At 48.1% G+C, this 24402-nt stretch overlaps 1 protein-coding gene across 1 annotated transcript in view; it reads right to left on the reverse strand.

The window, feature by feature from the left end:
* LOC142577691 (vitamin D 25-hydroxylase-like) overlaps nucleotides 1-24402 on the reverse strand; it is a 98474-nt gene that overhangs the window by 42072 nt on the left and 32000 nt on the right. The window contains exon 5 of the mRNA XM_075687151.1: nucleotides 18655-18972. Within this exon, the coding sequence (XP_075543266.1) occupies nucleotides 18655-18972 (318 nt within the window). The remainder of the gene's footprint in view (nucleotides 1-18654; nucleotides 18973-24402) is intronic.

The raw sequence follows: 24402 nt of genomic DNA on the forward strand, positions 1-24402 counted from the left end.
CACTTGATAATCAAGGGTCCTAGGCCTTTGACATTTGCTGCTTCTATGAACGCCTGCGCTTAGTGTTATGTATAGTATGTTATGTGGTGTTTAGCCTCGGGAAGTTGTACATGGGCTATGAGACATGCCATGCACAGCAACTTAGCAGCACTGCCAGTTGCAGTAACATCATGTGTGTGCCTAATATAAGGCAATGTTTGGCTAGTGCATCAATCAGGCATGCGCCTAATACATTTGAAATGAATTCTCCACCATTTAATGTTCATTGTTGCCGAACCCAATTGCTTGCTATGTAGTTCAAATGTGCATCACACATTTGACCTGGGCAATTAAGATGATTAAAACGGTATTAGGGTGATTCTACTCAAGGCTGTACAAAGACAGTTTATTTAGGCATAAAATAATTGCACAGTGCCCTCAAATCGTCAAACACAGCTCCTGACTTCTTAGTGACATTGGATAAGTGGCGAAAGTGACACATTGGTAATGAAGGACAGCACATTGGAGGACTCTGGAATAATTTCTACCATCTGGGGTTATTTAGCCTGTACTGAAGACGCACAGTATACAGGCGGCTTGCGTTTCGCCTCCATCGAAACACGGCCGCGGCGGCTGGGATGGCAGCGATCCTAGTGCTCAGCAGCCGAGCCAGCACGTAACGACAGCGTTCATCGTTGCACAGCGCCCAGAAATCGTGAAACCGAAGGGAAAATTATGTGCCTTTGGATAATGCTTGACAATTGCGCTATCTCAAAAGGACGTGCGCAACGCCAGCGGCCAGTTCTGAAAGCACGCCAGCAAGCGGCTCGTCAGTGTCCAACCACGAAGAATTACAAGGAAACGTATAACCTTAAGGGCACTGATGTTACGATGCGATAAACGCATGGGTACAACTAAATTCAGGCTGAGTCCTCGATCAATAGCACTTCTCACTAAAGAAATACTTCCGAACAGCACGCAACAGCCCGCACGATCAATACGAAGAGAGCTGGCTTTGGCTGGAAAGGAACTGCAGGGACGTCGAAAATACTATCTTGCTTCGCTGCAACTATTGATTGTGAAGAAGGATTTCTAGCTGGACTTTTTGGTGCATATTAACATAAAAAGAAAATCGAGCGCAAACTTGACAATATGTGTTGTCAAGTTGCACTTCAGTTGGCAGTGAAGTTTCATGAGTAATGAAACGGACTCGGCAGTGAAATGAACTGTACCGTAGACTTTTGAAGAGTGAAATGCTCAGACTCCATACACTTTCTCCATGTTTGTAGCCCACCCTGTAGCTTCCGCCAATGAAAAGACCATTCAAAAAGAGCAGACGCTCTAAATCAATCAAGTACGACGCCATTTTGAAGAAGTCTCATGGCGACGATTTTGTGTGCCTTGGTTGCTAACTGTAGTTTAGGTTGTCTCCTACTATAGCATTCGTGCTCCTAAAGTTTTCGCGGTGCGATTTTCTATTACCTGGCACCTGGGCATCAATCTTTACAAAATAAACAACTAAAGAATAACACGATGTTGCGAAGGGTCGTTAACATGAAGTACTCGATAAAATGACCTGATAGTGTCCGCGAATATGCCATATGATCAACCAGATGCACGCGACGCACTGAAAGAATATGCGCAATATTTTAAAGCGAAAGCTTCATTGGCCGCGAACTTGCGATCTCGCCGTGGCCGTGCTGCGAGGAGGCACATGACATCACACCGCGTTCCTCGTCGTTGCGTTCGGCTCCGCTCGCTTCGCCAGCTGCGTCGCATGGATGATAACATGTCGGAGGATTGAAAAGGAGAGCTCGCGTGCGCCACAACCACAGTTGAGGTGGCAGTATGGACGGCGACAATTCTGATAAACAGGAGGAGGCCTGGAATCGACATCGGAACAAGATGAAGAGGAAACGAATCGCCCAGGAAGCAGACGAGCAGCGCGCCTAACGACTTGGTAAATGCCGCAACATAGCTAGACAACCAGAGCAACCTGGACTTGCAATCAAGATTAACCAAGGCTAACCATACTATGCCTTAGCTTTCGCTACGTATATCCTGACATAGCCGAGCTAAGCCACTGCAAATTTCGTCTCGAGTGGTGTCTGTGTAAGGGCACCTGGCCGACTCTGTAAGTAGAGCTAAAAAACGAACAACTGCTCTCTGCAGCCCCATTTCATTTTCTGAACACAGCGCGCGATGCGAGTCATCGGCCTGACAGCTTACCGGCAAGATTTGGAAGCACGGGAGATCCTATGTGAACTAGAGGGCTGGCCGGAACCAGGTAGGGATGGCTTTGGTTACAGAACGAAAAGTACACACCATCATTTTTATTCGTCTTCACGTACTGTTTTCATATGTCCCTCGTCAACTTCCACCAGAACGTTTGTTGCCAAGAGCGATACTCTTGAAGCACACTTGAACGTAATAACTTTAATGTGCCTGCACGAAGAAATATTTGATTTGGTTCATTCAAACTAGTTCACCGGTTCGAATACGCAAATTTTGTTCATATCTTAATTTGATCATGGGTGCCGAGTTCGTTGCCGTGCGCTCACTGGAAGTGAAATCTGAAGATACACGCGACGAAGTTGACAGCGTCAACTGCTTTCTCTTTAATCCAAAGCGAACCCTTCAGCTTCCCTTTAATTCATTGTTTCTTTATTTCATATATTGAGCACAAGTAACTTCCCCTATGTTGGCTTCTTATGGTATGACTAATAAAAATCGGGCCCCTCGGTTAACCCCCTTTCTTCCGGTTTATATATATATATATATATATATATATATATATATATATATATATATATATATATATATATATATATATATATATATATATATATATATATATATATATACATATATATATATATATATATATATATATATGTATATATATATATATATATATACATGTGTGTGTGTGTGTGCGTGTGTGCGTGCGTGTGTGTGTGTGTGTGTGTGTGTGTGTGTGTGTGCGTGTGTGTGTGTGTGTGTGTGTGTGAAGAGAGAGATAGGTGGATGCAGGGGAAGGTACAGTAGCTGTCGGCGGAAACCACCCCCACCCCCCGAAATAAATTTCTGGCTGGAGGCAATCCATCAGCTCCACAATATTTTATGTCGACTGCAGGACGGAAGCCTCTCCCTGAAATGTACAATTACCCCTGTCATGCTGCCAACCGATTACAACTAGCGCATGCGAATTTCCTAATTTCATCGCCCCACCTAGTTTTCTGCCGTCCTCGACTACGCTTCCTTTTTCCTGGCACCCATTCTGTAACACTAATGGTTCACCGGTTATCTAATATAGGCATTACGTGACCTGCCCAGCTTCATTTTTTTCACTGAGTGACAATTAGACTATCGGCTATACCCATTTACTCTCTGATCCAAACCGCTCTCTTTCTGTATCTTAACGTTATGCCTTGCATTATTCGTTCCATTGCTCTTTGTGCGGTCCTTAAGTTTTTCTCAAGCTCCTTTGTCAGTCTCTATAAGTTTCTTCCCCATATGTCGCCACCGGTAGAATGCACTGATTGTACACCTTCCTTTTCAATGACAATGGTAAGCGTCCCGTCAGGAGCTGACAATGTCAGCCGTAGGCGCTCCAAACCATTTCTATTCTTCTGTAAATTTCCTCATGATCAGGGTTCCCTGTGATTAATTGACTTAGGTAAACGTACTCCTTCACAGACTCTAGACGTCGACTGGCGATCCTGAGTTCTTGTTCCTTTACCCGGCTATTTATCATTATCTTTGTCTTCTGCATATCAATATTCAACCCCACTCTTACACTCTCTCTGTTAAGGTCCTCAATCATTTGTTTTAACTCGTCTGCATTGCTGAATAGAACAATGTCATCGGCAAACCGAAGGTTGCTTAGATATTCACCGTCGGTCTTTACTCCTAAGCCTTCCCAGTTTAATGGCTTGAATACTTCTAAGCCCGCAGTGAACGGCATCGGAGAGATTGTGTCTCCCGTCTGACCCCTTTCTTTATAGGCATCGTCCTGCTTTTCTTGTGTAGAATTAAGGTAGCTGTAGAACATCTGTAGATATTTTCCAAGGAATTTACGTAAGCGTTCTGTACCCCTTGATTATGTACTGCCGCTATGACTGTTGGTATCACTACTGAATCAAATGCCTTTCAGTAATATGTGAAAGCCATATAGAGAAGCTTATTGTACTCTGCGTGTTTCTCGATAACCTGATTAACGACATGGATACGATCCATTGTAGAGTACCCCGTCCTGAAGCCAGCCTGTTCCCTCGGTTGACTAAAATCCACTGATGCCCTTATTCTATTGGAGGTTATTTTGGTAAATATATTGTATAGTACTGGGAGTAAGCTAATGGGCCTATAATTTTTTTATTCTTTATCGTCTCCCTTTTTGTGGATTAGTATAATGTTTGCGTTCTTCCAATTTTCTGGGAGCCTTGTAGTCGATAGACACTTCGTATAAAGAGCCGCCAGTTTTTCAAGCATCATGTCTCCTCCATCTTTGATGAAAGCGACTGTTATTCCATCTTCTCCTGCCGCTATTCCTCGTTTCATGTCTTGCAAGGCCCTTATGCCCTCATCGCTAGATATAGGAGGAGTTCCTGTATCCTGTTCATTAATGTTTCTAATTGAGGTAATGACTTGGCAGCGGCGGCAGCAGCGGGACAGCACGGCTTACGCTGTGTCTCTTCTTCTGTGCCTCGCAGATTGTCTATCGTCAGCCGGCCCCATCGATGTATCGGCCGCCCATGATCATCCCGTGACAAGCCACGAGCCCGCTTTTACGTGACGGTCTACGTCATCACCCTACCGCAGTGCCAGCTCTACATAAACCCGACGCAAGCACTGGGACGCTTCACTTGGCAGCGGCGGCAGCAGCGGGACAGCACGGCTTACGCTGTGTCTCTTCTTCTATGCCTCGCAGATTGTCTATCGTCAGCCGGCCCCATCGATGTATCGGCCGCCCATGATCATCCCGTGACAAGCCACGAGCCCGCTTTTACGTCACGGTCTACGTCATCACCATACCGCAGTGCCAGCTCTACATAAACCCGACGCAAGCACTGGGACGCTTCACTTGGCAGCGGCGGCAGCAGCGGCACAGCACGGCTTACGCTGTGTCTCTTCTTCTATGTCTCGCAGATTGTCTATCGTCAGCCGGCCCCATCGATGTATCGGCCGCCCATGATCATCCCGTGACAAGCCACGAGCCCGCTTTTACGTGACGGTCTACGTCATCACCATACCGCAGTGCCAGCTCTACATAAACCCGACGCAAGCACTGGGACGCTTCACTTGGCAGCGGCGGCAGCAGCGGCACAGCACGGCTTACGCGGTGTCTCTTCTTCTATGCCTCGCAGATTGTCTATCGTCAGCCGGCCCCATCGATGTATCGGCCGCCCATGATCATCCCGTGACAAGCCACGAGCCCGCTTTTACGTCACGGTCTACGTCATCACCATACCGCAGTGCCAGCTCTACATAAACCCGACGCAAGCACTGGGACGCTTCACTTGGCAGCGGCGGCAGCAGCGGCACAGCACGGCTTACGCTGTGTCTCTTCTTCTATGTCTCGCAGATTGTCTATCGTCAGCCGGCCCCATCGATGTATCGGCCGCCCATGATCATCCCGTGACAAGCCACGAGCCCGCTTTTACGTCACGGTCTACGTCATCACCATACCGCAGTGCCAGCTCTACATAAACCCGACGCAAGCACTGGGACGCTTCACTTGGCAGCGGCGGCAGCAGCGGCACAGCACGGCTTACGCTGTGTCTCTTCTTCTATGTCTCGCAGATTGTCTATCGTCAGCCGGCCCCATCGATGTATCGGCCGCCCATGATCCTCCCGTGACAAGCCACGAGCCCGCTTTTACGTCACGGTCTACGTCATCACCATACCGCAGTGCCAGCTCTACATAAACCCGACGCAAGCACTGGGACGCTTCACTTGGCAGCGGCGGCAGCAGCGGCACAGCACGGCTTACGCTGTGTCTCTTCTTCTATGCCTCGCAGATTGTCTATCGTCAGCCGGCCCCATCGATGTATCGGCCGCCCATGATCATCCCGTGACAAGCCACGAGCCCGCTTTTACGTGACGGTCTACGTCATCACCATACCGCAGTGCCAGCTCTACATAAACCCGACGCAAGCACTGGGACGCTTCACTTGGCAGCGGCGGCAGCAGCGGCACAGCACGGCTTACGCTGTGTCTCTTCTTCTATGCCTCGCAGATTGTCTATCGTCAGCCGGCCCCATCGATGTATCGGCCGCCCATGATCATCCCGTGACAAGCCACGAGCCCGCTTTTACGTCACGGTCTACGTCATCACCATACCGCAGTGCCAGCTCTACATAAACCCGACGCAAGCACTGGGACGCTTCACTTGGCAGCGGCGGCAGCAGCGGCACAGCACGGCTTACGCTGTGTCTCTTCTTCTATGTCTCGCAGATTGTCTATCGTCAGCCGGCCCCATCGATGTATCGGCCGCCCATGATCATCCCGTGACAAGCCACGAGCCCGCTTTTACGTGACGGTCTACGTCATCACCATACCGCAGTGCCAGCTCTACATAAACCCGACGCAAGCACTGGGACGCTTCACTTGGCAGCGGCGGCAGCAGCGGCACAGCACGGCTTACGCTGTGTCTCTTCTTCTATGCCTCGCAGATTGTCTATCGTCAGCCGGCCCCATCGATGTATCGGCCGCCCATGATCATCCCGTGACAAGCCACGAGCCCGCTTTTACGTGACGGTCTACGTAATCACCATACCGCAGTGCCAGCTCTACATAAACCCGACGCAAGCACTGGGACGCTTCACTTGGCAGCGGCGGCAGCAGCGGCACAGCACGGCTTACGCGGTGTCTCTTCTTCTATGCCTCGCAGATTGTCTATCGTCAGCCGGCCCCATCGATGTATCGGCCGCCCATGATCATCCCGTGACAAGCCACGAGCCCGCTTTTACGTCACGGTCTACGTCATCACCATACCGCAGTGCCAGCTCTACATAAACCCGACGCAAGCACTGGGACGCTTCACTTGGCAGCGGCGGCAGCAGCGGCACAGCACGGCTTACGCTGTGTCTCTTCTTCTATGTCTCGCAGATTGTCTATCGTCAGCCGGCCCCATCGATGTATCGGCCGCCCATGATCATCCCGTGACAAGCCACGAGCCCGCTTTTACGTGACGGTCTACGTCATCACCATACCGCAGTGCCAGCTCTACATAAACCCGACGCAAGCACTGGGACGCTTCACTTGGCAGCGGCGGCAGCAGCGGCACAGCACGGCTTACGCTGTGTCTCTTCTTCTATGCCTCGCAGATTGTCTATCGTCAGCCGGCCCCATCGATGTATCGGCCGCCCATGATCATCCCGTGACAAGCCACGAGCCCGCTTTTACGTGACGGTCTACGTCATCACCATACCGCAGTGCCAGCTCTACATAAACCCGACGCAAGCACTGGGACGCTTCACTTGGCAGCGGCGGCAGCAGCGGCACAGCACGGCTTACGCTGTGTCTCTTCTTCTATGCCTCGCAGATTGTCTATCGTCAGCCGGCCGCATCGATGTATCGGCCGCCCATGATCATCCCGTGACAAGCCACGAGCCCGCTTTTACGTGACGGTCTGCGTCATCACCATACCGCAGTGCCAGCTCTACATAAACCCGACGCAAGCACTGGGACGCTTCACTTGGCAGCGGCGGCAGCAGCGGCACAGCACGGCTTACGCGGTGTCTCTTCTTCTATGCCTCGCAGATTGTCTATCGTCAGCCGGCCCCATCGATGTATCGGCCGCCCATGATCATCCCGTGACAAGCCACGAGCCCGCTTTTACGTGACGGTCTACGTCATCACCATACCGCAGTGCCAGCTCTACACAAACCCGACGCAAGCACAGGGACGCTTCACTTGGCAGCGGCGGCAGCAGCGGGACAGCACGGCTTACGCGGTGTCTCTTCTTCTATGCCTCGCTGGTTAGGCACTATGTGCGACTGAATTATTCACGTTGCTTTTTTACTGCTGTTGCTACTGCCAAAGTCATTTTTTACTGTGTCCGATTTTTCTGCAATGTCCCCTGAGGAACAAAAAATGCTGAAAGATTTGAAACAAGAAATTCGTGATATGCGCCCATCTCTGGAGAGAGAATTTAGGAAGGAAAATAGAGAGATTAAGAATAGCCTGGATAATATGAACAAATGTTTTGAGGAAATGTGTACCACCATGAAAGATATTCAGAAAGAAAACGCTGAAATTAAGGCTGCGAACGCTTGCCTCACTTCAGAGTGCACACTACTGAAGAAGCGCGTACTGGAAGCTGAGCTCAGAATTGTACAACTAGACCAATATTCCAGAAATAAGAATCTGGAAATCAAAGGTGTTCCAACTTCACAGGGCGAGAACCTTTCTGCCATTCTGAAAAAAGTCGGAGAAGTTGTAGGTGAGCCTATTAGTGAAAATGATGTTGAGATCTGTCACAGAGTTCCAACGAGGGATTCTGGGCAGTCTAACATTGTGGTACAGTTCCGCAGCCGATCAAAACGCGACGCTGTCCTCAACAAAACTCGAATGAAGCGACTGTCAGCCACTGATCTTGGCTACACACAGTCTTGTGCTGTGTTTGTCAACGAACACCAGTGCTCTGAATTGAAAAAGCTTTTGGGCATGACGATCGCGCGAAAAAGGGAAAAGAATTGGCGTTTCGCTTGGACGCGGGACGGCAAGATTTTCGCTAGGAAAAGTGAATCCTCCCGGTCACTGCAAATAATGCATGTCTCTGATCTAGAAAAAATTGACTAACCAAGGTTTCATGGCTACTAATGATGACGTCATGTCTGGAAGCGCTACGCACGCATATTTTGCGCCGCATGAAGTTGGCAGCCTGTATGCCGAAAATAAGAACTGCCTATCTTTTATCCATCTTAATGCGCAGTCTGCCCGAAATAAAGAGGAACAGATTCTTGCACTTATCGCTACGTTTGGCTTTGCTCCTGACATATTAATGGTGACAGAAACATGGTATCAATGTGAATCGGAAGTTATTAAGTTACCCGGCTACACAACATTTTTTATGAATCGATCATGTCGAAGAGGAGGTGGCGTTCTGTTAATGGCAAAAAGCACACTCCGTTGCAACATTGTTGCATCTTTTTCTCTTGTTACGTTGGATTATGAAGCGCTTGCTGTTCAGTGCAATGATAATGTTTTCTGCGTCCTATATCGACCACCAGGATCGAGCACGCAGAACTTTCTGTCTTTTATGGAAAAATTCTTCTGCTGGGTGACTGATAATGGTTACAAGTTCATTCTGGCAGGGGACCTAAACATTGATTTCTTAAAGGCTTCTACTTCTCGAGAAGAACTTAGCAAAACAATCGAATCAAATGGTTTTGAAAATGTTATAAATAGTCCGACTCGTATTTCAACGGACACATCGACATTAATTGACGTCTTCATAACCAACATCCACCATTCTAACATTTTATCTGGTGTTGTGAGTGCTGATATAAGTGATCACCTTCCAATATTTCTTTTGATGACCCAGTGTTCACCTTCAACATCCAAACACCGTTCACCACAAATGGTTCGTGATGTCAATGTGCAAAGCCTGAAGTATTTTCGTGAGGCAATATCGCTAATAGATTGGTCAGAACTGATGCGTGCCAGTGATCCAGAAACTGCTTATGAATACTTTTGCGCTAGGTTTAAGGATACCTATGATAAATGCTTCAAATACAAAGTAGTTAAACCAGCACGTAAAGCCAAAAAACCATGGATAAATAAAAACTGTATCCGTGAAATTCGTGCCAAAAACCGTCTCTATAAGACTTTTATTGACGCCAGGACTGAAAAAGCTTTGCATGAATTTAAGGTGCAAAGGAACAAAGCAAATAGTCTTTTGCGTAGAGAGAAGAGACAGTATTTGAATAATTTGTTCGATAATGACGTAATAAAGAAATCTGATGTTACCTGGAAGCGTATTAATGGTTTTCTTGGGCGAGGAGATAAGAACACGACTATAACACAAATTACCCTAGGTGATAAAGATTTATCAAATGAGACGCTCGCAAATACATTTAATAACTATTTCACAACCTTAGTAAACAGTACTCATGATCCTAATTATTTGAGTTATCTTCGTTGCAGGACTAAACAATCAGCATTTTTAGCGCCTACTACGGAAAATGAGGTATTTACTACTTTTATGTCTATCAAAAACAGCAGATGTTGTGACGTCGAAGGATTCGAGATCATGCCAATTAAGCAGGCCCTGGACTTGATTCTACCTGCATTAGTACACATAATCAACTTGATATTTTCCAGGGGCTCGTTCCCGAAAAGACTTCAGGTTGCGAAGGTAGTAGTTTTGTACAAAGGTGGTGATAAAAACGAGCTGACAAACTACCGTCCAATATCTGTGTTGCCCATTTTTTCTAAAGGTATAGAAAAACTAGTACATGCCCGCATGACATCGTTTCTGATCAAACACGACCTTATAACAAGTACGCAGTATGGCTTTGTGAAAGGGCAGTCGACAGAAACTGCCTTACTTACTCAAAAGGAAATTATATTGCAGTCGTTTGAACAGCAATTATGTACTCTGGGCATCGTTGTTGATTATTCGAAGGCGTTTGATTGTATAAATCATTCCACACTACTCAACAAACTTGAACATTATGGATTTCGTGGCGTATTTCATGAATTAATACAGTCGTATCTGGAACACCGTATGCAACAAGTGATCATAGAACGATATGTGTCGAATTTAAAGCCAGTTCACGCGGGAGTGCCACAAGGAAGTATTTTGGGGCTCCTGCTTTTTTGTATTTATATCAATGACTTAGTTACTATAGATAATAATGTGAAATTTATTATGTACGCGGACGACACAACTATTCCGGTTACCGCACCGAATTCGACAGAGGCTATCGGTATCGCAAATGAAGCACTAACAAAACTGTCCTCGTGGTCTACCGCAAATTCACTTAGTATAAATACTAAGAAAACAACAGCTGTTCTGTTCAGACCGAGAAATCGTAACGTCGCTACAGACCTAACATTGCAACTTAATACTATTATTCCGATTGTGCCTACTGTTAAATGTCTTGGGGTTGTATTCGAACAACATATGTCGTGGAATTTGCAAGTGGATTTAGTCGCTGCGAAAATATCCCGTGTGAGTGGAATTTTATGCAGGTTAAGATATTTTCTCCCTAAAAGCATCAAACTTCTCCTATACAAATCCTTGCTTCTCAGCCAAATTCATTATTGCCATCTTGTTTGGGGTACTACGACACTTTCTAATATCACCACATTACACAGAATACAAAAAAAGGCCGTCCGTAGTATTCTGGACGTTCCCCACGACACACACACGCGCCCACTTTTCAAAAAACTGAATTTACTTCCTATGCCTGATATTTATGAGCAAACACTAATTCACCGATATAAGACGGGTATTAAAAGAAATAACACGTTAAATACTATATCGAACTTAAAACGTAGAGATGTGAAGCTAAATACGCGCAGTTGCGAACTCTGGGAGATGCCACGGGCAAGGACTAATTACACATACCAAATGTTGCGCTTTACATTACCATCTTGTCTAAATAAAATCAACACTGTATAAGTTTCAATATTATGCTTTTTTTCTTTGTTTCCGCAAAAATGGAATAAATTATTTTTGTAACAGTGTATTTGCCGAATTGTGCATTGCAGTATGTTTTGTGTGACACATTTGTTGATTTCATATATGTATAATCTGCATTAGTAATTAGCGTTAATTCTTTTGGTTTCAATTGTACGTGAGTGCTATATGTACTGCATATACATTGTTTCACTTGAATTCATTTTACACATATATGTATGTATATATTATACATATGCATTATGCCTGACACTCGTGTTATTGGGACTTAGGTGATTCTAGCTTAATATGTAATACCTAACCCTATGCTCTGTCACTGCCTGGTAAAAGGGGCTGCGGACCTTGTCAAGCGATAAAAGGCTTTTTGTTCGCGGTCCTCAACATTGTGGTGTTGAAAATAAAGTGAATTGAATTGAATTGACTCCTCTGGGTAGTGTACAGGTCAGTATAGAATTCTTCCGCTGCTTTTACTATATCTTTGAGATTGCTGATGATATTACCCTGCTTATCTTTCAGTGCATACATCTTGGTTTGTCCTATGCGAAGTTTCTTTCTCACTTATTTCAGGCTGCGTTCATATTTTACGGCTTCTTCTGTCTTTCGCACGTTATAGTTTCGAATATCCCTTATTTCCGCCTTGTTGATCACTTTTGACAGTTCCACGAATTCTATCTTATCTTTTGAGTTGGACACTTTCGTTTTTTGTTGTTTCTTTATTAGGCCCTTTGTTATTTGGGAGAGCTTGCCTACTGGTTGTCTTGGTGCCTTGCCTCCCACTTCAATTGCTGCCCCTGAAGCCAGCCTCGTTACGGTTTCATTCATTACCTTTATATCATCATCATCATCATCATCATCATCATCATCATCATCATCATCATCATCATCATCATCATCATCATCATCATCATCATCATCTCTCTGTTCTAAGACTGCATATTTCTTTGCAAGTACCAGCATAAATTTGTCTCCTCTTACCCTACTGCCTCTAAGTTGACCTGTCTTTTTTGACCAATTTTCCTCTTTCTCTGTTCAAATTGAGGTGAATTCTAGGCTTCACCATAAAACAGCCCAACGTGAACGACTCTCCCGCACCGCAACTGGCAGAGTTATTCTAAGTAAACTCGGGCTGAATCCCGTTATGAATTCAGCAGGAAGAACAACATTACTCGGTGCGGTCAAAAGCCGTTTGGTTATAAAACCATTACCCAAGAACATGCTCTCTGGGAGACACGACAAGAGGCGGTCTGCCAGAGCCAAGGCCCTTCAGGAAAGGTACCAAAACAACCAGCACACCGCTTATGTCGATGCAGCAAGGCAAAATCACCAAACTTACGTAGTGAGCGTCGTGACCGGAGAGGGAAGTATCCTCAACGCCGCGACCATAAAAACAGCGTCCACCGTGGAAGCGGAAGAGACTGCCATTGCTTTGGCCATCATGAATCCCTCCGTGCAAACAATCATAAGCGACTCCAAAAGGGCAATAGTCAACTTTTCGAGAGGCAGCATAGGCGTATGTGCAGCGCGAGTCCTACGGGACTTTAATAATGAAAACACTGTTGAACTCGTATGGGTCCCTGCCCATTCGGGGAATCAAGGGAATGAGGAGGCGCACTGGGTAGCCCGAGGTCTAATCAACCGGGAAATGTGCCCCTCAGACTCGGATCCCATGGATGAGGCACCGACGACATACCAGGAAATAACAAACTATTACAAGCAAAAAAGGCGAATTTACCCGCCTCCAAACGCAAGCCTCACGCGAGCGCAAGCCTCGATCCTGCGTCGAATCCAAACTAAATCGTTCCCCAACCCACATTGGCTATCCATAATTACCAACGGGCAATGGAACCCAATATGTCAAAATTGCACAAATCAAACATTGGCTACCCAAAATCACATTCTTTGGGGGTGCGAGGGCTTACCCCCTCCCAGGTCGCTCCTGCCAGCTCCCTCACAACAGACGTGGGAAGAGCTGCTCAGAACGCCGGAAGAAAAAGTACAAAAAGCCCTCGTTGCCTGGGCCGAAAGGGTCGCTCCTCGTGAGGGGCCATTCTAGGACTCGGGCCTGCCAGGTCATAACTGAGCAGAGTGTCAATAAAGTTGTTACCACCACCACCACTAACCTATGATCACTGCACTTTACCCTACCTATCCCTTCTACATTCTGCACTACGCTGGGATCGGCAGAAAGTATGAAACCAATTTCATTTCTTGTTTCACATTAGGGCTTTTCGAGGTCCACTTTCTGTTGCTACGCTTCCTGAAAAGGTGTTGATTATTCGAAGCTTATTAATTTCTGCAAATTCTACCAGCATCTCTCGTCTATCGTTTCTAAATTCGACACCGTAGTTGCGAATTGCTTGTTCACCAGCCTGCTTTTTCCCCATTTTTGCATTGAAGTCACCCATTACTACAGTATACTGAGTTTGCACTTTTCTCATCGCTAATTCAACATCTTCAAAAACTGATCTACTTCCTCATCATCGTTAGTGGATGTTGGAACGTAGGCTCCAAAATCCACTACCTTTAATCTATACCTCTTATTAAGTTTGATTACGACTACAGCTACCCTCTCATTAATGCTGTAGAATTCGTCTGTAGCCCGCTATGTCTTTATGGATTATGAATCCTACCCCGTATTCCTTTTTATCTAGGAGGCCTCTATAGCAGAGGACTTGTCCGCTGTTGAGCATTGCATAAGCCTCACGAGTTCTTCTAATCTCACTAAGGCCGATGATATCCCAAACGATGTCTGATAGTTCCTCAAGGAGTACTTCTAAGGTAGCCTCACTCGAGAGGATTCGGGTGTTAAACGTTGAAAGAGTCAGTTTCCATTGGCGGCCTGTCCGGACGCAGGGATTCTTGGCACGCTATGCTGCGTTACAGGTCTGACCGCCGCCTTGGTCAGGTGCTCCGCGGCTGCTGGGGGCTAAGGGCCATTGGGTAATTGAGTGATCCATTTGGAAGGGGAGGGCCGAATACTGCACCAGGGAGGCCAATTCCTGTTATGGTAAGGGAGTGTTTTGTTGAAGTTTTGTGGGCCTTCCTAATTTGGGTGTACCTGGATTAGTATAGCCCCACTCGCCCTCGGCATCTTTTGCCGGTGACAGGCGTCACTCTAAGCCGGCAGAAGTTGTGCAAAAAACAAACAAACTAATACTTCAATGTCAATTTCAACTTCAATAAAACTGCAATTCCAAATGAAGTGAAACTTGACAGTAAATAGTTGCAGCGAAGGACACATTTTATTTCAGTTCAATAAAGAGTTATGATTTCACCGTTACACTATATTAGACGAGTGAAAACGTACAAAATTCCGAGTTTGGAATCTTATTTTTGTGGTTACCGGTTTATTTAGGGAACAGGGAAAGTTTGAAGAACGAACTATTTGCAGCCTGGCGGGGGAACAGTGACCGGTGGTTATGAGGGCTTTGGCGGGACTTTACTGCATACATGAGTTGTATCCGACTATAGCTAGCATAAATTGCGTTTTCAGTGCGTAAGCATTCTTTGGCGAGTACCCCAGCCCCATCGCGCAAAAAGTTTAATGCCTTGTAACTTCATAAAAACGCGTAATTTCCCAAATTTAGACATTTAGTCGCTGTGATAGTATAAATGTAGATGACTGGTAGCTTTATGAAAGATAAGGAACAATAACTCCCCCCTCCCCCCCCCCCCCCAAAAAAAAAACATGCCCATAGAGATACATAGGGCTCCTTAGAAAATGCGTGGGGAAGCTCTTGGTAGGAGTCGGCCAACTTCGAAATGGGGTAGGTATAACATAAATTTGGCGGTAGACCAACTTGAAATTCGGGGATAAACCAAGTTGAAATTTGGGGGTGGGCCAACTAAAATTTGACGGTCACCAACTTGAAATTTGGGAGTGGGGCAACTGAAATTTGGGGGTGGGCCAACTTTAAGTTTTGGAGTGGACCAACTTGAAATCTGGCGGTGGGCCAAATGAAATCTGGGCATGGGCCAACTTAAATTTGGGTGTGCGCCAACTTAAATTTGAGGGTTAAAATCTGGGGGCGGGCCAACATAAATCTGCGGGCGGGTCAACTTGAAATTTGGACGTAGGTCAACTGAAATTTGGGGGTCGGCCAACTTGAACTTTGGGGTGGGCCAACTCAAACCTTGGGATAAGCCGAGCTCAAATCTGGGGGTGGGCCACCTTGAAATTTGGAGGTGGGTCAACGTGAAATATTGGGGTGGGCCAACTTAAATTTGGGTGCGGGTGAACTGACATTTGGAAGTGTGCTTACGCATACTTAGACAACTCCAGTGGAGTTTCTGCATTATTTTCCAATTCTTGAATTTGCTTTGAATTGGGCTGCCACGCACGCATGAGTGAGTGACGATTACTATTTGGTTTTCTCACGGATACAGACAATGTGCTGGGGGGGTTCAAATGATCGCGCACGCTTGCTCGCACTGAAATCGCGCAAGCGTCCTATTCAGTTTAGAGGCCACAGTGCCAAAGCAACTTTCACATTCCGAAGATAAACGCATGGACGGACGATGCACTCGCGACTAATTCTTTGTAAGAAGGCACGCGAAATATAATACCTGCCGTGCACAAGCGCGCACAGGCAAGAAAAGAATACAAACACATATAGATGTTCCACAAGCACTACTAAAACAGATGCATAAAGTAAAACATCTTATCATGTGGCAGAAAAAAATGTCTAGAGTATAGAATCCATCTCAAAGCTCCTTTTACGTCCATGCACTCCGTGCATACGGCTTTAAGAGGAAACCAACTTCCTCATTACCTTCAGCATTCTGGGTGCTGTTATCACCATTTCTAAATATTTTCGACAACACTGAGGAGTCCAACTGGCCCAAAATAATGCGCCTCCATCGAATACTGCGGCCCGCCCGCGGGAGCCGAACCGAGTGTTCCGTGGGCAGAAAGGGCGCGGGAGCAGAATCGAGGAGGAAAGCGCCGTGGGGAGGAGAGTGTCGCTACTTCCGAATTACTTACTACTTTCTGCTTACTGAATTACTAAGTTCACATAGGAGAAGAAGATAGGAAACAAAGAAATAGGAAAGGAAATAGGAAACAAATGACAGCGAGAGGCACGGACAAAAGAAAGTAGGAACGAGGAAAAAATTTCTATAAACGGGAGGTCAAATCAGTTTTCTGCGCGAAAGTTAGCAAAGCTCTATGGGGCTGGCCGCGTTGAGCAGCCCTCCCACCCGGAAACAGGCAATGTCAAAGGTCGTACACTTGAGTCCAATCAGTCCATGTTCCTTAACGAGCAGTGCACGTTGTGTGACGAATGCGGGACACTCAGTACAATGTGTTCAAGTGTCTCACAGGAGCCACAGGACGTACACGATGGACTGACTGTCCACACGTCCTTGACGATACAAGTATTTGCGCACCAACACAGAGCGAACGCTTAGTTTCACTAACAGTGCTCTAGCACCACGAGGCAAGCCACGAGCACGGGGAGGGAACGAGCCGTTTGCAACACGGTGGCCTGGGTGCTGCTTTAGGAGGTATGGGCGGATCAACACACGGGCGTTCTCAATCATACAAGAAATTTGTGGGCAGTCAAGTACAAGCTTGAAGCAAGGCAATCAGCATCTTCATTTCCAGCAATACCCACGTGCGAATGTACACACTGCACAATGAGGGAAACCCCACGAGAAGTAATTTTGTCCGCGGACTCCATTATACTGCGTAGAATTGGGCTATTGGCATCCTTCCTCAACAGCCTGCTAAGGGCAGCACGACAGTCTGTAAGGATGACGACCTTCGATGTGCTTATTTCTTGTACGTACTTCAGAGCAACATCAATCGCTGCCAGCTGCGCAGTTGTTGATGAGGATGGAAGAGGTATTCGAAACACCCTTCCTATGTCAATCGAAGGGCTGGAAAAAGCTGCTGCAGCGCCTTGAGCGTCGCTGCTTACCGCCCGTAAATACTTTAAAATAATTTCCATGTTTTTCAAATAAGTGTAGTTGGGCCAACTGGAATAGTGCTGGTCAGATTTTCGTGTATCTCGGGAATCTAAAGATGAATAGGGAAGGGTCATTTGTTGTTGTTTTCCTTCGGAGTTGTCAGAGGTAGTGTCTTATGAACTGCCAGCCATGGCAGACTGTTGCTAGTAAGCCATCTGCGGCATTTCCACGCCTGCGCAAGGAACCGAGTAGGCAGCTAGTATGTTGCGTGCACTGGTATGGGCAGGCCACGTGTAGAGCGTACTGCGGTATAACGAACCGCTCACGAGGCGCAACTTCGGGGCCGCAGACGTGAGCGTCGGGCACCACGAACCGGCGAGGGCCGAGGAGGTCAGCGGCGGGCTGGAGTGGAAAGGCCCCGAGATTAATGCGACGCAATGACGGAGGTACCGCGCTCGGAAAGCTGATAGTTACAGTGATGCGGATGCGCGATTCCACCGAGACTTCGTGGACCATACGTTTGGCTTCAGTGGTGTGTGTGTGACTGACTGTGGCCTGATAAGGACCTATCAGTGATTGCGAACGTTGCTTACCAAGATGTTTAAGGCCACGCTGGTCATCCTCCTTCACAGGGCGAAACGGCCTTGAATTTTTTTTTCATCGTCGTCTAGTTAGCGCTGCTGTTTGTCAAATATGGGCTATGCGGAGTTTAACGGAATAGGCTACCCCACGATGTTTGGGCAAGAGTATGCACCGTGCGCATGCGCTCATCGACGCTGCTTTCACAGATCTGCGCTCCGCGACATCGCGCTGACCATCGTGTCGTTAAACGCTTCCGTGACAGAAAAGCGACAAAAGGATACGTACGAATACGTAAGGGCCGATTTACGCTCGAGCCGCCCATCGCCGCACCTCACGCGTGCGGTCGCGCGAAAGATTGCAATTATCAAACACTTGTGCGCAAATTACCGTTTACAATGCGTAAGGTAAACACTGTGTACACAGTGTAAACGGTAATTTGCGCACAAGTGTTCGATACTCTTTCGCGCGACCGCACGCGTGAGGTGCGGCACGTGTTCCGAAAGGGTCCCGCTTTGCGAGAGCAGACTCACCCCCGGGGTATGCCCAGCGGCGTGGCGGCCTTCCAGCGAAGCGTCTCCCACACGCAGGCCATGACCAGCGGCAAGCGGGCGCGGTCGCCCCAGGCGGGCGAGCGGTCGCGGCCCACCGCGGCGTCGATCTCGCGCTGCAGCGCCACCTGCAGCGTGTCGGCGCGCGCGGCCACGTTGAGCAGCTGCCAGTGAAGGAACAGCGTGGAGGCCGCCGTGCCGCCCAGCAGGAGGTCAGTCACGTTGCCCACCAGGCACGTCACTGCACGGTAAGAACCGACTCGCTGAACCTGCCACGCCAGACGACCTGACTTATCGCTGCTGTCGAACCGAGGATGGAAGTGGTTAACCACAGCTGAATGAAGCCAGTGGCATACGGTTTGTCGTCCTGTGGCGTTAGTAAGTATCTTTTTAGAGCGCAGCTCTTTGGCGTCTGTTCCTGGGTTTCGCGTCGTCGTCGGCGTTGTCGTCGGCCTCGTAACCAGCTCCGCCCCCCTTTCATCCCCCCAGCGCTAGCAGCGACCGACTGATACCGCTGGATGCCGCTGACGCCGCTAGAGAGTCAAGATAACGTGACTGCATAGAACACCGTCGCCGCCATGCAGAAAGAGGAGGAAAGGGTCCCCCCCCCCCCTGTTCTTGTGTGGCGGATAGGGTGCTCTTCAGTTGCCGACGCGCCGGTTATTTCACGTAGGCCCTGGCACGTCGACGAATACGTGACCACCTTCCCACGGCTAGACCTGGTTCTTAGCGCTGCGGAAGCGAGGGTATCATATTGTTTGTGTCGGCATCGGCGGCGTTGTCCCTGAAACCAACTCCGCAGCTGGGGTTGACTCACTATCGGCGTCAACGGCATCAGTCAGTCGCTGCTATCTCTTCCCTCCTCCCTTTATCGTGTTGTCCGCTTGCTGCGCGCGCTTCTGCCCCCATCGTTTGCCGCTGGGTGTACACGCCGCCCCCCTCCCCCCTCTTCCTGCGAGTCTCCGGTTGTCAAAGCGCCGGCTCGAACTTAATTCCTTTCTTCGCTCCTCCTCCAATGCAACCCCTGTGCGGTGGCAATCAGAGAGCCAGATCGGTGGCGGCGGATCTGTATATGTGCACCGCCCGAGCCGAAATTGCCGCTGCCGTTCGCCCTGTGCGGTGGCAATCAGAGAGCCAGATCGGTGGCGGCGGATCTGTATATGTGCACCGCCCGAGCCGAAATTGCCGCTGCCGTTCGCCACTGCGAAATTATCTGCCAGTTCTTTCTGAGCCATGAGCGAGACGACCGATGGAAGTCCTCCGTCTGCTGCTGCTGCTGCTGCTGCTAAACGAGCTGCCAGAGCAGAGGCCCAGCGCCGTCGCCGTCAGAATCCAGAGGTGCGTGCCGCCGAAGCAGAAGCTTACCGTCGCCGCCGTCGAGATGATCCAGGAGTACGGGAAATATAAAAAAAACATTCTGTGATAGCGCATACATGTGTTGCTCGATTTCTTTGCCTCAATCTATCGAAAAGGTGAAACAGCTTATTTGCTGCGCTCAAATTTCGCATTAGGAAGTAACGTAATCGTCGGTAATTTTTTTATTCCGCTTAATTAGTTAATTAACGATTAATTATAGAAAATGTTTAACATTCACTTTTGGGCAAAGTGCGTTTCCTTGCGTTGTAGAAGGGTTGACGTATGGGGTTTAACGGCGCAAACACATGTGCTGGTTGACAGCTCTGTTCTTTACGCAATTCCGCATTGAAACAAGAAACGCTGCCTAAATATCTTCACTCTAACAAATTTGGACATTCAAGCGCCGCATCATTCCTTTAATAACGCGAATAGATTTGTAAACGCGCTCGGCTATACACTGACGACAATCGTCGATGCTTTCTGCACAGTTTTGAAGGCGAGGTCCTTGGCGACTTCACACAGTTTTGACTCACCTGGGATCTGTGTATAATCCTGGCTCGTAGTAAGAAAACGGCTCTTTCGCGCCTTCACACAGTCGCAGCGAGTCTCAAAATTTGTTAAAATGTGGGTTTCAACGAGTAAAATTATCTATATGGGCGTAATTAGTGCCAGCGTAGTAGAAGATTAGCCGCATTCCACCACAGACTGTACTACCTCAGGGATGAGCCCTATTGGTGTCAAAAAAAAAAAAAGCGTGTTAACCAAAGTCGACGCGACGGAACACAAGGTAGATGTGCGTAGAAAAAAAACAACATGAAAGAACGCGACATGAAAAATAACTCGCCGAGACTCCTCTGGGAGTTGTCCGAGTATGCGTAAGCATTTTGCAATTGTGTCCACGCAGTCCGGTGTCATTATCAATGTTCCGAAACCTGATCCGACCAGTACAAACGACAGCGCTGCGGCGACACGAACTGGCACGGAGGGTGGCGCAAGGTGCATTGAAGACGCAAGCAAAGTACTGCAGGTGGCAGCACCAGGTGCACTGCTGACATTCCGATCATTATTAGCCGTTATCGCCTTTAGCGCCTTATCTGTCCTCTTTGAAGCATTATTAACCGTGAGCAAACGTACTCGGGCGGCTGCGTATTGCATGGCCGCACAGACCGTATATCGAAAGCGATCTGCTATGCCGACGGAGAGTGCCGACTGCTGATAGCTTCGCGCGCTGTGTTCTCGCCGCTTGCTTGGCGTTGACCAGAGACGCGCGGGCCCGTATGCCTCGAAAGCGGTCTGCCAAAGGGGCCGAGCGCGGCGAGAGCGCTGTGTTCTCGCCGCTTCGTTGGCGTTGAAGGGAAGGCGCTACGAAGGTGAGTTCGCTCGCTGCTATCTCGAAAGCGATCGTCTTACGGGACAGACGGACGGACGGTTTTCCTTGTTGAGTAAGCATACGAATGTTTACGCATTTAAATGGAATAGAGGTTCTGGAAAGAAATGTAGCGTCTGACAGTTAAACGAAAAAAGTAACGCACATGGAAGAATGTCATGCAGTTATGGAGCACTGCATCATCTTTAAGGACACTAAAGGCAAATATTAAGTCAAGCTAATGTGATTGATTAGTACTCCACAAGGTCTAAGGCGCCAGTATTATCGCGAATAGATCTATAGTAATCCATAAATTTAGGTAAATGCAGGGCGCAATTAGAGAATACACAGGAACATTCAACTACTAGCAGGATGACGAAGGTACTCCTCATTATAATTCTGTCACTAGTACTCAACCGCTCGTAATAAAAATAATTTCTTAGCATTATAGGACGAAAGAAAATGTTACTTTCCCAGTTCTATTTTATTTTGAGAAAAATAACTCATTGACGTCGCCCTTGACAATGACGCGGGCAGACGAAAAGTTTCGTCTTCTCCACTTGGTGCCATCCGCTCTTCCGCGTTTCAGTATAGTTGCGCTATCGCGCAATGCTGCGCTGGTGTTCCTGGGTCGAGAAACTAGCACGATCTGCAAGTGTCGGAGAACGCCACGTGATGTCGCGGAATTCCCGAGCGGTCACCTGACCAAGAGCAGCTGCAGCGGCGAATGCAGCGTTCCGTCTTGGCTCGGTCGCTTATTCGTGGCCGCACGTTCGCATTGTGCGCAGGAAACCGTGGCGCCGTCCGCTGGGCGCCGCCTTGGCTTCACCGACGGAAGGGCGGTGGTTCCCGCTCGGGCGGGAGCGATTCGAATTGTCATGAAGCTATGCGGGCTCTCCAGATGCAACTTTCTCGTAATGTCTGTTTTTTGTTGACACGAAATAAACGCTGCGAGGTTTCTGGAATGGTATTTTAACAGTCCACATCGACTTAGTATTTGCCTTTAGTGTCCTCTTAATGCCCCCAACTTCACTAAATATATATACGTTTACCATGTACGTCAACCTTCTCTTCTATCGCGTCGACTTTGGTTGATATACCTTTCTCTTGTTTTCGTTTGCACTAAGGTGCCCATTGACCATGAGGCGTTGCTCTAAAGTGAGCATGGCATATTGGAATAAACAGGCGAACACAGGGAGTCCATCGTTTAACTACTGTTCACTAACGTAGGGACACCAGCGAGAAAGGCTATACTTACAGAGAGGAGCGAATATGGTAAGGTGAAAGCTAGAAGGCAGTGTCATGCAATAACAGACGTTCGTTATCGAAGAAGATACGGCCGAAACTCCGTTAAGGGGAATCATCGTGGTTCGAAGCATATATAGTGGCTCCTTATGCACGTTTGCAAGCTAAACCTTCTTGCTTCTCCGATTAAATTAAGGTATACCCGCTAGATTTGGGTAGATCTGCCTATTCCGGCCCATTCTGGCGCATGACGTAGAAGCCCCCCTACTTTGGTCGAGGCACGTCCGAGAGCAACTGGCGCGCCCGCTGTCCGAGCATCGCAGCAGCGAGTGCGCGCCGCCAGCAGCTTCGGACTTTGTCGCCGGTGGTGCGGCCCTTCGTGCCCAAAGCCCCCAATTATTGTATGGTCACGCGACTCACCTTAAGTGAATCCTTACTACATAGATAATGCAGATTAGCTATCTTCAAACGCCTGATAGCTTATCACTTCGAACTTCTCACGAAACCAAGGAAATGGAGCTTTACTTTAAATGTCATTTATCTTCCCCTATTACAGCCTTTATTGCGGGTAGTTCAAGATTGTAGCACTGCTTATCCGGATTTGTAAGCGGGTAAATAGATGTTTTAAGATGAAATGATCAACTGACATTAACCTTTTGTTTTATCAACAATATTAACAATTTTATTAACAATTGTAAAGTCGCGCAACTTTAAAATTGCTAGTAAGTACAATGGGGCGTGGCACTTCGGGAGGCGCCAGAAGTTTGTGCGCATGCGCAAGTAAGAGCGGGTGCGAGAGATAAAATCTGGTGGCTTTTGCTCCTTGAATATCTGCCTGCCTAGGCACTACAGAGGAGAAGTTTCTTGGCGCGTGTCGTATGTGTTTATCCCTAGGCGTGGCGGTATTGCGGAGTGTGGTCGGGTTTGTCTCCGCTCGGACGCTGGCTGCCGGCGCGGTGTAACAGGTGATAACATCGCAGATCTTTCCGTGGAAGCAGTAGGGACCGTGTAAGAGGCTGGTCTGCGTATATTGAAAACGTAAAAGGCAGAGCGCCTTGTTAGGTATGGCCGGACGCCAAGGGCGATACGTCATCCCCCTACCTTCTACTTGGTCGGACGCCAAGGGCGATACGCCATCCCCCTACCTTCTACTTGGTCGGACGCCAAGGGCGATACGTCATCCCCCTACCCTCTACTTGATCGGACACCACGGGCGATACGTCATCCCCCTACCCTCTACTTGGCCGGACCCCACGGCGCCGAAGAGGTCATTCACCCGACCTTCTCCCCGGATTCGTCGAAAAGAGGATCGACTTCTCCTACCCGTGCTCGGTAATGCAGGAGGAGGGGCCCTCCCTCTGCGCCTGTCACGTGTCATCGACGGAAGCAAGATCCCGCCCACACTTGTAGAGAGCCTATTTAAGGGGCACCGAAATGTACTTGTGAGATACTAGATACTTCATGCTTTTCTTATTTTCTTTCAACTACCTTTGAATAAACCGTGCAAGTTTCGCACTAGCAAATCGTCTTAGCAACTGCGGTTGAACGCGAGTGGCTGAAAGGCGGCCGCTGACGCTCGACGCCCCTGCAATCGGTATGAGAATATGCCGCGCCCCGCTTTACGCGTTTTACGCTAGCCTAACCTAACCAAACCTAACATACCGAGGCCGATACGGGAAGACAATATTTATCGCGGCGTAACCATTGTGAGAATAGGCCGCGCCACCCTAACACCTTTTAGAGCACGAGGTCGCAGGATCGAA

This window comes from Dermacentor variabilis, chromosome 4, assembly GCF_050947875.1.
Source record: "Dermacentor variabilis isolate Ectoservices chromosome 4, ASM5094787v1, whole genome shotgun sequence".
NCBI classification, from domain to species: domain Eukaryota; kingdom Metazoa; phylum Arthropoda; class Arachnida; order Ixodida; family Ixodidae; genus Dermacentor; species Dermacentor variabilis.